This window comes from Dryas octopetala, chromosome 2, assembly GCF_963921425.1.
Source record: "Dryas octopetala chromosome 2, drDryOcto1.1, whole genome shotgun sequence".
Classification (NCBI taxonomy): domain Eukaryota; kingdom Viridiplantae; phylum Streptophyta; class Magnoliopsida; order Rosales; family Rosaceae; genus Dryas; species Dryas octopetala.
Window position 1 is genome coordinate 17048663 of NC_141367.1, and position 13919 is coordinate 17062581.

General features: G+C 31.7%; 1 protein-coding gene across 1 annotated transcript; it reads left to right on the forward strand.

Moving 5' to 3' along the window:
- Positions 1-735: 735 nt before the first annotated feature.
- Positions 736-1724, forward strand: LOC147293557 (uncharacterized). Its single transcript, XM_086234348.1, has 2 exons — positions 736-1301; positions 1389-1724. The coding sequence occupies exons 1-2, from the start codon at positions 810-812 to the stop codon at positions 1722-1724; spliced, it is 828 nt and encodes a 275-aa protein (XP_086090474.1). The 5' UTR covers positions 736-809.
- Positions 1725-13919: the final 12195 nt, after the last annotated feature.

Genomic DNA, 13919 nt, shown 5'->3' on the forward strand with positions numbered 1-13919 from the left:
ATTTGTGCCTTGTTGGCTTTGTGTAACAACCAAAGTTTAATAGATCCTTGCTTTAACTAGTAGAGGGAGGAAGATAGTGACATGAAACAAACATATATGGCATAGTTTTGGATTTAGAATTAAATGATTATATTTAATTTTGGAAAAATTAAAGGAAAAAGACTCCAAAATATATGTTGAAAGCAGATCAAGACTTCCACTTCAAAAGTTGCATCCGTAAGAATTATTATTTCACTTAAACATCAAATAAGGTTATTCCGTCATTCTATGTTGGTGATGTCACATAACCTATCTTCAATGCATGCAAGTTTTTCTCTTAAATACATATATAACTAAGAAAGATACTATTGATGCTCCCAAAAAGTCATCCTAAACTTATTTTCTTCATAACTAAACGAAAGCATATATGAAACGACTTCATTTAGGATGTCGACATAACCACAATATTGTATTAGTGATAATTCGGATTGCTGAAGCTTTTGGTAGGTAGCTTAGCCGAGCTCAAGTTTATTCTTTAAGCCAAGCTAATGCAAATTAGAAGTAAATTATGCGCACGATTAACAATATAAAATTGTATAGGATATGAAGGCCCAGACAAACGAATAATAGAGATGGGTATATGCCTATTTTAATTAAGTAATACTCACCAATTCTTGGAGCCACCTTAATACCTTATATATAGTGCCAAAGCAATACACTCTAACCCCATGTGGTAATCTAGAGAAAAAACCCATCAAAGCTCAAATACTATATACAACACAACCTCCTAGCTAGCAAGCAAGAAACCGTAGAAAATCAATCTCTTGTGAATGGCAGGACCTGAACTCACAAAAACCACCATTGCCACAAGCACCACCACCACCTGCACCAAAAACATGGTGACCAAATCATCATCAAGCACTAAAACCGCACTTAGGAGGTTTGTTGGGGTTCGACAGAGGCCTTCAGGAAGATGGGTAGCAGAAATCAAGGACTCCTCCCAACGTGTAAGGCTATGGCTTGGAACTTATGACACCCCTGAAGAAGCAGCAAGAGCCTATGATGAGGCTGCTAGAGCCCTACGTGGGGATAACGCCCGCACCAACTTCGCCTCGCCACCACCAGGAGGGGCAGTGAATCCCAGTGGGCTTGAGTACTCGAGCCCATTGGGTTCTTGTCCTAATCCAAATGGCGGGTTTATGTCCCGCAGGCAAGGTGGCGGGACGGGGCTTAGCTTCTCTTCCTTGAAGGCCAAGTTAAGCAAGAACCTCCAAAGCATCATGGCTAGTAGTAGTGACCATAACAAGTCATCCAAGAGTAGGGTGAGTGACCACTTCACTTTTGCAAGCATATTCCACTTCAGGAAATATCATCAGTACCAAAACCCAAATCCATTGATTGACATGAAGAACATAGAGAAAGTGGTGCAGCCTAGCATCATTGTGCCACATAATGGAGATCATCAAAGTAGTGCTAGTGAGCCCTCTTCTTGGGAAACCTCTAGTATTTCAGACTGCAGTGCGGACGAGTGGGCTCATGGGTTTCGGATTCCCGGGGCGGATTCTGAAGGATCGGATGTTGGGGAAGGGATGACTGTGGACCAAATTATGGGGTGGATTGATAGTCCGGAATTGAGTAGTGGTGCTGGTGATCATGGTGAGGGGTCAAGGAGTAAGAGGTTCAAGGTTTCTTCTTCTGTGATGGTGCCTCCAACATTTAGTACTCCTGGACCTCCATATAATTAGTGGATTGAAATTTTAAAATTAATCAAGGGAGGGTACGGATTAATTATGCAAATGTGTTTGCTAATTAATTATTGATCCGTATGATCATCATGTGATATGTCTAAGGCTAGCTTCTTTACAAAAGGCTGATAAGTTGGCCATAACAAGTGTACTTGTTGCTGTTGTAGGTTATGTCAAAGCTAAAAAGTTCTCCAAATTAAGGAATTAATGTACAGAGAGAGAGAGAGAGAGCTAGAGAGGCACACTTGGGAATAAAAAGATTATAATTATAATGAGTAAAACGTGAGATTTCAGCTGTTTTCAGATGACGACAGGACCAAGTTGGGTACTAATGACAAGGAATATGTTAAAATTAGAGTAGACGACAAAGTCTAATTAGTAGTGTTTTATTGTTTATGTACGTTTGATTAAAAATGCATGCACCCCAAACAAACCAACATCGATCGATCACACACAAATATATATATAACCAGAAGAAAATTGAAGTTAGCTATTCATTACTTCACGTCCCTCTTCAATCCAAATTATGAAAACAAAGATCGTTCGGTACAAGAAAGTGCATACTTTGCAAGTACATTGAAGCGGCCTTAATTTGTGGGTCTATTTTGGCATTTAAAAAAAAAACAAACAAAAAACTGCGAAACAAACACCACCTAAAGGGCCAATATGATCTGTCGACTTGAGTGAAAAATTTCTGCTCACATTTTTCATATAATTGAGGGAGATTGGAACTGAGCTATAGCCGTCAAAATCCTACAAGATCAAGAACACAAGCTATCTAAGTCACACCGGCATGGTGTCGATCAGCTGAAAGCTCTCAAATGCGCACTTAATTAAGTCAAGAGGAAATTTGGATTTGAATCCTTTCCTAATCTAACCTTTTACTAATCTATCTAATTAAAGTTTTTTTTATCTCATAACGCCACATGCAATTTAAATTTGGTTGTTCCTGGGACAATGTGTTGTACGCTTTTAAATGAAAGTGTATAGTTTTATTAAGGGGAAAGTGAGGTAGTTTGAAATGATTTGAAATTGCATTACATTTTGAAGTTCGGATTTTTTGTTGATGCAGAACGGATGGCGGAGAAGTTTATGCAACGGCTTGATCGTTGCAAACCCAAGAAATTTGGGAAATGATTTCTACTAGTCGTAGGGTTTGGCTCTAAAAGTGGCACTAATGCATATCGTTTCGAAGGGAATCGCGAAACGAGTCAAATTCATCGCTATGCCATGATGTATGGGCTTTTTCGGCCTTCTGAGGTCGTCTAGGGCCTCAAAACTGCATTTTAAACTTTCAGACATTTTATTAATTTTTATTTATATTTTATTTAGGTTTGTAATTACCCGTGGGCCTTAATAATAAGGTTGCTTGCGCCCTAGGGTTTCTTTAAGCATACTTAAGCAATTTTACAATTGCTAGCCAAATTATTCTATTATTTTATCAAATTAAACATTGAGGTTTTCTCTCAATTTCTTAGTGGATTCCAGGGTTCTTGTTCTTTTAGGTTTACGCTTGTAAGCCTTGGTTGATTGTACTACATCATTTGTGAACTAAATGTAGTTGATGCAATCATTTGTGAACTAAATGTAGTTGATGCAATTTGTTGCTATGGTACCCACCAAGACATAGCCAAGTTGAACGAATAAGAAAATAACTTACCTATCCCCGTGTTAGGGGATAGGTGGTATCACAAGAGAGAGAGGAAGAGAGAAAGAGAGAGAGAAAGAAAGAGAAAGAAGAGAGAGATAGAGAGAGAGGGGGGATGGGGATGGGGATGGGGATGGGGATGGCAGGTGACATCCCTTAGGGTGCAGGTAAGTTCTTCTCAACGAATAAATTTGCTCGATCAATTCTAGGATTAGGCCTTACTCAAACCGATGCAATCATTTTATGTTTTAGAGTTACTCTTTGAAGAAAGTTATTTGAACTATATATATATAGGTTAAATTTTACTTTTCGTCCATTTATGTAGTTATGGTCAAATTTTACTTTCGTCTTTATATTTTTAATTGTTTTGATTTTGGCCTTCTATTTTACAAATAGTTGCAATTCAGAGACATGTTAGTATTTCCATCCATTAAGTCGCTAAATCGATATGTTCTTGAATTGCTAACGATTTTTAAAGTACATAACTAAAATCACAATAGTTTGTAAATATAAACAAAAAATGTAACGGATTCGACAACTTAATTGATGAAAATGCTAATGTGTCTTTAAAATTGCAACAATTTGTAAAGTATATAACCAAAATATGAAAAAAGTATAGAAACAAAAGTAAAACTTGACCAAAATTACAATAACCAAAAGTAAAATTTGACCCTGTATTTATTGATCACATCGTTGGACATAGAGACGATGCCATCCCTGTAGGCTGGGCCTTGGGGTGGAGAGGATGGGACTTGGGGTGGGTTAGGAATTTAACATAGCAGGATGGAAGCCAAGCCTGTTAGCTACCTGGAGTTCTGGGCTCCAGTCAGGCCTTGCATGATAAGACCAAAGTGAATGGGCCTGTGAGCTTTATATTGTTCTAGTTATGAGGATCCACATCATTTGAAATCATGGTTGAAACAAGAAATTAAATTAATTTAACAAAGTCCTCTGGGGATCAGAAAATCAATATTACCATTCATGCTATGCTAAAAGAATTAAAATTCATTCATACAGATGATAAAACCAAGCGTAGCAATGGTTGGCATATGAATAATACTAGCTTCTTGGGTTTGACTCTGAACTTTGTACAAAAAGTGTTAAAAGTGACGACCCAACTATTTGTACTTGGAATTCAAAGTAGTAGCTAGACGAAATTTTATTTGACCAAGTAATTAGTCTTAGTAGGCATCAAAGAGATTTAGTCAGAAACTGAGTACTGAAACTGAAACATGCTTCAATTAATCATGAGGAGCACAAAGTCAAGTCCTATATAAGTATATAGTCCCAGGTTCACAAGCAGCAGTACTGGGCCTACTGGCTCATTGTTTTCAGAGACAAATTTGGTTACCAGCTGCCGACAACAGTCAAAAGTTTTGAGCTTGTATGCATGCATAATTGCGTGTTCTTTCTTTCTTTCGGCGTTTGGAAAACGTCAAAGTGCATAATAAGAAACACTTTTCTCAACTAATATATGTTGAAGAAATCAGGACCCATTCTTCGTTTGACTACATTTTAGGCTCCAGCCTTTACATCTGTTTGAATATAGAATGAAATCTTTTTTAGAATGATTAATCGAAAATATAAAGATTAGTATTTTTTGTACACATACAGGCACATTAGGATCCCTCATTAAAAACTCCCTCTATATACATATATGCACAAACATTATTATCAAATGTACATATAATATATGTGCACAAACATTTGGAAATATTATTTCTTCTTAGCTTTATGACAAAAGTATTAATCCAAAAAAAAGTTAGTATAGCCATAATAAGTGTTCGTCTCCGATCAATCCACACACATATAACAATTACTAATTTTTATGCGAGAGTTTATAATTTCAGTGATCAACTATTTTACTCACACTTTTAATCAAATTAAACAAAATTATACTCATGTTCACGGCAAAATTTTGACTATCTTCTTCTCCTTTATTAAATAAAAATAATAATATTTATTAAGAACTGTCATCATGGCCGGAGAACATTGAAAAAAAAAAAAGAGATGCAAGAACAGAATGACAGTTTTGGTTTGTGGCCAGACGCATAAAAAATTGGAGATGGTGCTCTGCTTTTTATCTCCTAGTTTTCAAACCAAGCAATGATCTCTAACCTTACATTTAGCTATATTAAATTACTAAACAGTAATCATTAGAAAGCATGTTAATTTTATCATTCCAATCATTATATTTCACTCTTAAAAAGGAAAAATTAAAAATTAGAATTCAAGCAACCTTTTTGGATAGTTTTCAATGTCAAAGTTCTTTTGGAAATTTCTTGAAAGAAGATAAGTATATATGCGCATATCAGAGACATAAAGCAGTTAACTAGTACTTCAAATTAATTAGCAGCTTCTGCACAATCCATTATTGGGCCTCGAGAAGCTTTTGATCAATGATCATAAGCATCACTGAAAGAATTAAGTCCCTTTGGAACTGGATGCTCTATTAATTTTTAGGACATTCTCTCCTGCTTAAATGGGGTCAGTGATGCCCCCATTATTGAGGAATATGTGTTTATTTCATTTGACACAAGAGGGTTTTGAGTCTGCCTGGGTTCAATTTGGCATGAAGCAAACAAAATGTTGCAGCATTAATAAAGCAAAGGTAAAAGTTTTAAAAAATAACTTTGACTTTGACTTATATGTCAATTCAGGATGCGTATTATGAATTGTACTAATGTGCCCCTTTAATTTTAATTTTAAAGCTAATTTGCCCCTTCCGTTAATCTAATTACATTTTTTGTTCAAAAAAAGATCACGTAAGTGAAGTTGTTTGACTTATATGTTCTTGTATTACAAATAGAATGATAAATTTATCCTTGAAAAAGTGATCACGTGTGTGACATATGATTAATTGTAGACAAAATTTGCAAACCGAGTTGATAAAAGTGGCACATTGGCATCGAAAGTAAAGTTGAGAGGGTAAATTGATATAACTCATAATTTATATCCTAAATTAACATAGAGATCAAAGTTAATTTGTTTTTGAAAAAATTTCCCTTAAGCAATTGCAAACAAAATGTTGTTTTCCTTTTTCTTTACTTGGACTTTGAACTACAATCGGCATTAATAAAATCATTAATAAAATCATGCATGGACACTTTTTTCAGTATGCTCGTCCATTGCGTTAAATTGTAAAACAATCGCATAAGATTGATCACACTAAGATGAGTAAATCCTATTTTCTTAAAATTTCTTAAAAATAACTCTAATTTTCTCACACAACTTTTATTAGCGAATAATCAAAAAACATGATCTGTATATAAAGCATCTCCAAGCTAGCCAATTAAATTACTAATGAATTTGGAAACTAAGCTTCTTTCCTTAGCAAAAATAATCCTCATTAATCAATATTAATCTCATGTGACATTTTCTAGAACATCTATTTCTCTCTTAACAAGCCTTACAAAACTTTGAAAGGCTTAAAAGTTGATATTCTTTGGCAAAACCCAAAAGCTGGCGTGTAGTGCTCTCAAAAATTGTTTGCTTGCTTTATGTGCTCTCTTTCATGCACTTTTAGCCAAAAGCAAATAAATAGAGTAATAATCACCACTCACTTTCATGCTTTCTATGTGATTCTTTAAACACACTCTCATGGAAAATATTTATCATGATTATTGGACTGACATACACTACTAGCTAGATATAGAATTATAGAGGCTTCAAGATCCTCTTAATTCTGGTATACTCTTATGTCACTTTGCGCTTTATATGGTCACATCTTTAATTGATAGAGATTATACTATCAAACTATGGAGGACTCTAGCTCCCGTTTGCCTAAAATAGTGAATGAATGGTTGCTTAATTGTAAATTTTAGGTAAAATTAAATTATGTTCATCATTTGTATGTACATATATATAGGATATGTACTATTCTTTTGACAATCTGTCAACATAAAATGCTTATATTTTTAACTATATGGACCGTGCATGTGTTTGAGTAAGAATTAACATAATCACTAATATAGATTAACAGTTTGGCAATATAAGCATTTTATATTTGTCAGATTTTCTGAAAATATTACATTTATATATACACACACACACCATATATAATGTTACGCCAGCGGTATCCGGCCTATAGATTTACCTTTCCTAACTCCATATAAAATAATGTAACAGCTTTTGTTTAAAAACAAAAAACAGAAACAAGAGTACATTGAATTCTTATAATAATTATAGGGCAAAGTGCCTGCAACAGGAGTTTTAATCCCAAACAAAGATATAACACACTAATTAAGAGTTATATATAAAATAAATTAGCAAAAAGCCACAAAAATTGTAAGTTTTACTCATAGACTCATATAAAAAAATCTATTCATTTTAAAGCCATAACGAGTGGCTTAAAACTAAACTTTTTCTCTAACGTCGTATGTAACCCTTACAAAGTTACACTTTATTTTGTTATGATGCTGAATGTAACTTTTGTAGAGTTACACTTTATAATTTCGTAGAAGAGAAAATTACAGATTTAGTCAACTTATTTTATATCTAGTTCAATTTTAGTCTCTACTAATTGTTCCACTTGTTCAATAAAGGTCCAGATTTATTTTTTCAAATTTAGTCTGCCTTTTACCTTATCAAATCTCACTCAAATTCAGCAAACATACACTTGTTTAAAAGTTATGCATCTCTTCTTTACAACCATATAAAGATCATTCAAATTGGAGTTCTAAAACTCAAGATATTTGACCCCAATGTAAAGTACCCGAAATTGCTAATTTTTCAAATTTCACCCAATCTCAATTTTTTTAGATTCTAATACTCCAAATTGGTTCCTATGACTAAGAAATGTCGAAATATAACTTATACTTTAATTATAATTGAAGAAAACACAACCCAAATGATTTAAAATTACAAATTTGGACATTTATTGAACAAGTAAAACAATTAGTGGACTAAAACAGAACTTAAAAAAAATTGTGGACCAAAATTGAACTAGGTATAAAATAAGTTGACCAAATCTGTAATTTCCTCTTTTGTAGAATTACACTTTGTTAAATGATGTAATATTATTTTAAGGTTTAAGCATTTAGAGTTTAAGTTTTATGACTTCATATTTAGGGTTTTAGAGCTTTAGCTCTAAATTCTAAATAATATACCATAAACCCTAAACTCTTAACAAAAAAAAAAAAAAAAACTAAAACTAAAACTAAAACTTGGGTATGCTTGAATATCTTACTTGAGTATGCATGAGTTTGAATAGTATTTAATGCTTCATATTTTATTTTTATGAATTTGAGATTCATAAAATTTTCTTTAATTTCTTGTATAGTTGCTCTCCCTCAGACCAAAAAATAGATTTCTCTCCTATTTCTTTTAACAGCTAAGTAGCTAACTATTCATCATTGTTTTTTTCTGCACAAAAAAAAAAAGGGCTAACTATCCAGCATCCGTACAAAGAAAATTCTCCCTCTTTCTTTTTATTTGTCTTAATCCAAAGTTCCAAACACAAGAAAAGGAGATAGTATATATCTTGTACCGCCCCTTGGTTTGTTATTCTTTTTCTTTTCTTTTTGTTGGATACTCTGCTTCAAACTTTGTCTCAATTATCTGTTTTATGAAGAAGAGAACTTGTTTGACATGCATAACAAACAAGTTTAACGGAAATTATATTAAGAAAACATTTTTTTTTTAATTTCTTTGTCTCGATTTTATGATTCATGAGATATACATGGATATGATAAAATTATAAATAAGTCTAATTACAAATAATTGTGTACTACAACTACAAGGACCACATAGATGATGGCATAGCCGCATAGGTCGTTGTCAACTATCTGCTCCAAGTGGCTAGCTGATCGAGGTAGTGACTTGGTCATTTATAAAATTAATAATTATTCACTTTACGTCTTTACTGCAGTTGTTGCAGACTTGCAGTGCACAACAACCAAGTTAATTCCCACTATATCATTGACTATAATTGTGTTAATATTTTGCACCTCATGTGGGAGCATTAATAAACATGCATGTTAAAGTTGGATCAAAACATTGACTTTATCCTAACTTTATATTATTAGAGTTACAGAAACATGGACATCTGAATTAATCATCCCAACGATCGATTCATTTTTTGGTGTTATTATGTGTAATTTATGTGCAGTTTCACTTTTCCCTTTTCTTTTAATTTCTAAATCATATCTGATCATTTTGGTTTAATGCATGTGTATCTTTGTTCGGTGAAAGTTGGAAGTATATGCCTCCCACAACATAACATGACACAATAATTTTCGTTGGGGCGCCTTTGGATATATCGTGCTGTCTAATTCTCTCTCAATACATGTATGTCAGTATGTGTATATACATATTATATATATAACATAATTAGTAAATTCGCATATAATATGCGTATTATACGCGCACGTACGTTTTTTTTTTCTTATTTTTCAAAAGATATGGAAAAAAAAACGCGCATTTTTCAATCAAAACATATAATACACATATTTTTCAATTATATGCGTATTAATCTTGTATTGTTCTTATATTATCACATATTATTCTGTATTTTTTTTTATGTATTATTCACTTTTTTGAAAAAAAAAATAGAAAAATATATATTATATCATAATTTTTCACTGTATTTTTAGAACAAATATTCTGAATAATACACCTACGTATTTTGGCCATCCCATATATTACTAACTTTGATATATAATATGAAACTGTTTTCAAGAATAGATTCTCTATTTGGATTTCTATTACTTAACTTTCAAATATTCGAGTTGTGTATAATGAATCTAAGAATTCTTTTTTACGGAAAATATTTTAAAATTAACTAATTAGTAAGTTAATACAAAGTTAATTACCATTTTGAGTCTACTATACGATGTAATTTCATAATCCGAACTGTTCATTCTCTCTTTTATAAATATAATTATACTTGAATTAATTATTTTTATTTGACTTATAATTCGAGTCATTTATAAAATATTTAAGAATTTTTCTTTATGATTTAGGGGCGGATCAATAATAAAAGTCAAAGTTACAAGATAACTATTCATAGAATTTGTAATACAAGGCCTAGATTAAAGGTAAACAGAATCAAAAGAAGTTTGTTCCAATAGTGGGTCTAGTCAAATTGTAAATTAGGCCATTGTTGATATAAATGGTGGATGCTAATTCAAATGGTGGATGCTAATTAATATATTCAAGCTTATATCCAACAACTGAAGCTGTCATATGCAAAAAGGGCTCCACGTTCAAGTGAAGGTATGTACATGGTTCGTTTTCAGGGCCACTCGCTGGTTTGGTTACTTTGGTACAATGAGAAATTAAAATGCAGGTGACTGGTGACCACTTTTTGTATAGTAGTACTGTTTATTCAAAACATTCTAATGTAGAGTCAATCCAAATAGTAAACACCAACACTAGCAGTCTAGCTAGCTACCGCAACCATTTCTCTTTTCAAGTAATTTTCGACTTGTTTCCATCAACACCCTACTTTTTCATCCCAAGTTCCCAACCCAACTCATGATATATAATGAAATTAAATGTTCAGATATTTACTAGTTAATTAATATTTCAATAAAGCTCTTACCATGGTTTAAAATCTAAATGATCTTTAAATGAAAATTCAATGGTTTAAAAAACATATGCCAGTAAATTGACATGCTATAAATCTTTAATATCTAGGTTTCATTTAACAGTTTATTAAAACATTAACCGATAAGTGTTAGACGACTATTGATAATATATTAATTTCATACATTTTCATTTACCTAACTTTTTGTCATCACTAATGTGCAAACTATTGGAGTGAGTAGATGATGAACCAACTACTCCGCCCAATCCATGCATTAACTGTTAAAAATTCAGGTGGCAAAAGTGGCTTTGATTTCCAACACCTACCATAAAATAAATTATTAACTAAGGAAATACTAATTATCTCGATACTCTTTTCTAACTTTTGATTACTAATTTCCGTCACATCAATTCATTTTACAGGGCTTATCTTTATTTTTTAAATTTTTTTTTTCTCTTATAGAATCTTACATAGAATGAACCATTTGAGTATTTCTTATAAAGCATTTCTATTCAGTAATGCTTTTATCAAAAACACTTCTAGCTCAAAAGCATATAAAATTTTTTATAAGTATTCTAAAACACTTAAATTTTTAAGTGCTTCATCGTAAAGCACTTGATAGGTGTTTCTCAAAAAATACTTAAAAATACTTTTATAATGCAGAAGCATTTTTATTTATTTCTATTAAATAAAATCAAAATCAATTTTACTAATTTAAAAATATTTTTAACAATTTTAAAAATAATGTCAAACAAACTCTAAATTTTATGTAAATTAAAGAAGATTAGTTGAAAAAAGTATTAGCTAATTGGCTTTACTTCACTCCCATCCCATCCAACCATTATTTCCATTTCCAATATTTGATGACGTGCGAGAGTTTTATGGCCACTTTTAATTTGTCGGTGCCCAATTAGCCAACTCCTTATCTCTAATAATCCTTTCATGGCTGTGTTAGGCATACGTCTCTTTCTCTAATATATAATTGGATGGTTCGATTATATAACCAAAGAAAATTATATAAAAGAAAAATTTTCAACCGCGCAATTATGTTCTTCCACGTGATGTGTCACAATCTTTTATCATTTATTGTGGTAAACAGAAAGTTTTCCAATGTTACTTCAACGTCATATCACATGTAGTTATAAAAAACTCTATAAAGTTAAGTGGCTAGTTAAAAAATACGATGTTAATTATTTTGTTGGGCCTATTATATAACATAATTTTATAATCTAAATTGATTATTTTTAGGTCTTCATTTAAAAATCATTCTTATAAAAATTATTTTGTTATTTGATTATCATAATAATTATTTCAATATTTTATAAAAAAAAATTGTGTTTGTCTATTTGTTTGTGCATAATTAGCTTATTAATAGTTGATTAAAATTTTTTTTATTTATTTAATTTTTTGTAAGAATGATTTTTGAATGTGGTTTAAAAAAATAAACAATTTAGATAAATCGCATTGTATAGTGTGTCCAAAAAGGTGCGCTATATTATCTTACTAATTGTTTAGTTCTAGAGCATTACTCTATGTGTTAAATGAAAAAAATGTCATATTATTATTTTTTTTATATTTTCCTTATTTGTGGAGGGGTTCAAATTTATGATTTTTTTTTCAATATTAAAAAAAAAAATTATCACTGGACTAATAACATATTATGACATATTAACATGTTATATATGTCACCCATCTCCGATCCGATCGGCCAGCGCAAGGTCACCACTCACCAACCTCTTTTTCTGTCTAGTTAGAGAGACTCGAAGAGAGTGAGAGAGGCCGTGGTTCGATGGGCAAAGGGGTGTCGTGGCCAAAGCAAAGGAGTGGGCTTTAGGAGATGGGGTCGGCCTGAGGTGTTGGGGTTTTTTCTGTTTTTTTCATTTTTATTTTTCTTAACTTTGTTAATTGATATAAGAGTAGAATAGGAATTATTGTAAGAAGAAATTAATGTTTGGGGCTCAACTCATCGTTTTAGGTGGATATATAAAAAACAAATTAACTCATGCACTCCAAAGGTAATTGATGTAGAAATGGAAGCACATATATATAGACCACATCAAACACAGCTATCGGTTTGGTGTTTGAACAGAGAAACAATAAGTTTCATGACACAATTATAAGTTGGTGAACTTCAAGAAATATTAACCATCATTTTTTAAAAGTTTGGCAAATTCTAAAACCATATAAGCAAACAAACCTTTTTTTATAAAAAGGATAACATCAGCAAAACTCATAATTTAGCTGATCATGCCACAAATCAACTATTTCCATTTATTTTAATTAGTGTTCAATCTATATATGTAATTTTCAGACAAAAATTAAATTTGGCACCTTATTGCATGTATATAGGGTTTATATATTCAGCTGGGAGAATGAGAGCAAATTGATTCCAAGTTGATGAATAAAGTTCAACAAAGCGTCATTGCTCTCAAAAGCAAAACATATATCCACTTCTATATATGACAAAACGACACTACATTAATCTTATCTCCATATAGCTGTTAAATCAACCACCCCAAAAATAGCATAATCCATCACTATGAAATTATAATTTAATATACAACATATAATCATGCAAAAATTATGAAATTAGTTATCCTAAATCCCATGTTAATTTCTAGGTTTAATAGTAATTTTGTTCTCTCAACTATGGTCCATGTGTTAAATTGCTCGCCAAATTAAAAATTTGGTTAATTTAACTCTGGAATTTTAAAAAATAGGCCAATGTATAGTAATTCCGTCAATTTATCTCTCAAATTTTTAAAAATAGGCCAATGTTGTCAATTCCGTCAATTTCTTAAGATTTCATCCATAATTAATACATGTCATATGTCATGTGCGTGAGGGTAAAATGGACAATTCATGGATAAACTTGAGCTAAAATAGCTATTATAAGTAAAAAAAAAATTCGTGATTATTGTTTTAACAGTTTTTTATTTTATTTTAGGCATAATAGTCATTTTACTAACTATCTCGGCATGATTTGTCCATTTTACCCTCACTTGCATGACCACATTCA

What these genes read in the sequence shown, in the direction of transcription:
- LOC147293557 (XM_086234348.1), top strand. Translation starts at nt 810, where the DNA reads ATGGCAGGACCTGAACTCACAAAAACCACCATTGCCACAAGCACCACC. An exon ending in ACAAGTCATCCAAGAGTAGG is followed by an intron (nt 1,302 to 1,388) that starts GTGAGTGACCAC and finishes ATTGACATGAAG; the next exon opens with AACATAGAGAAAGTGGTGCA.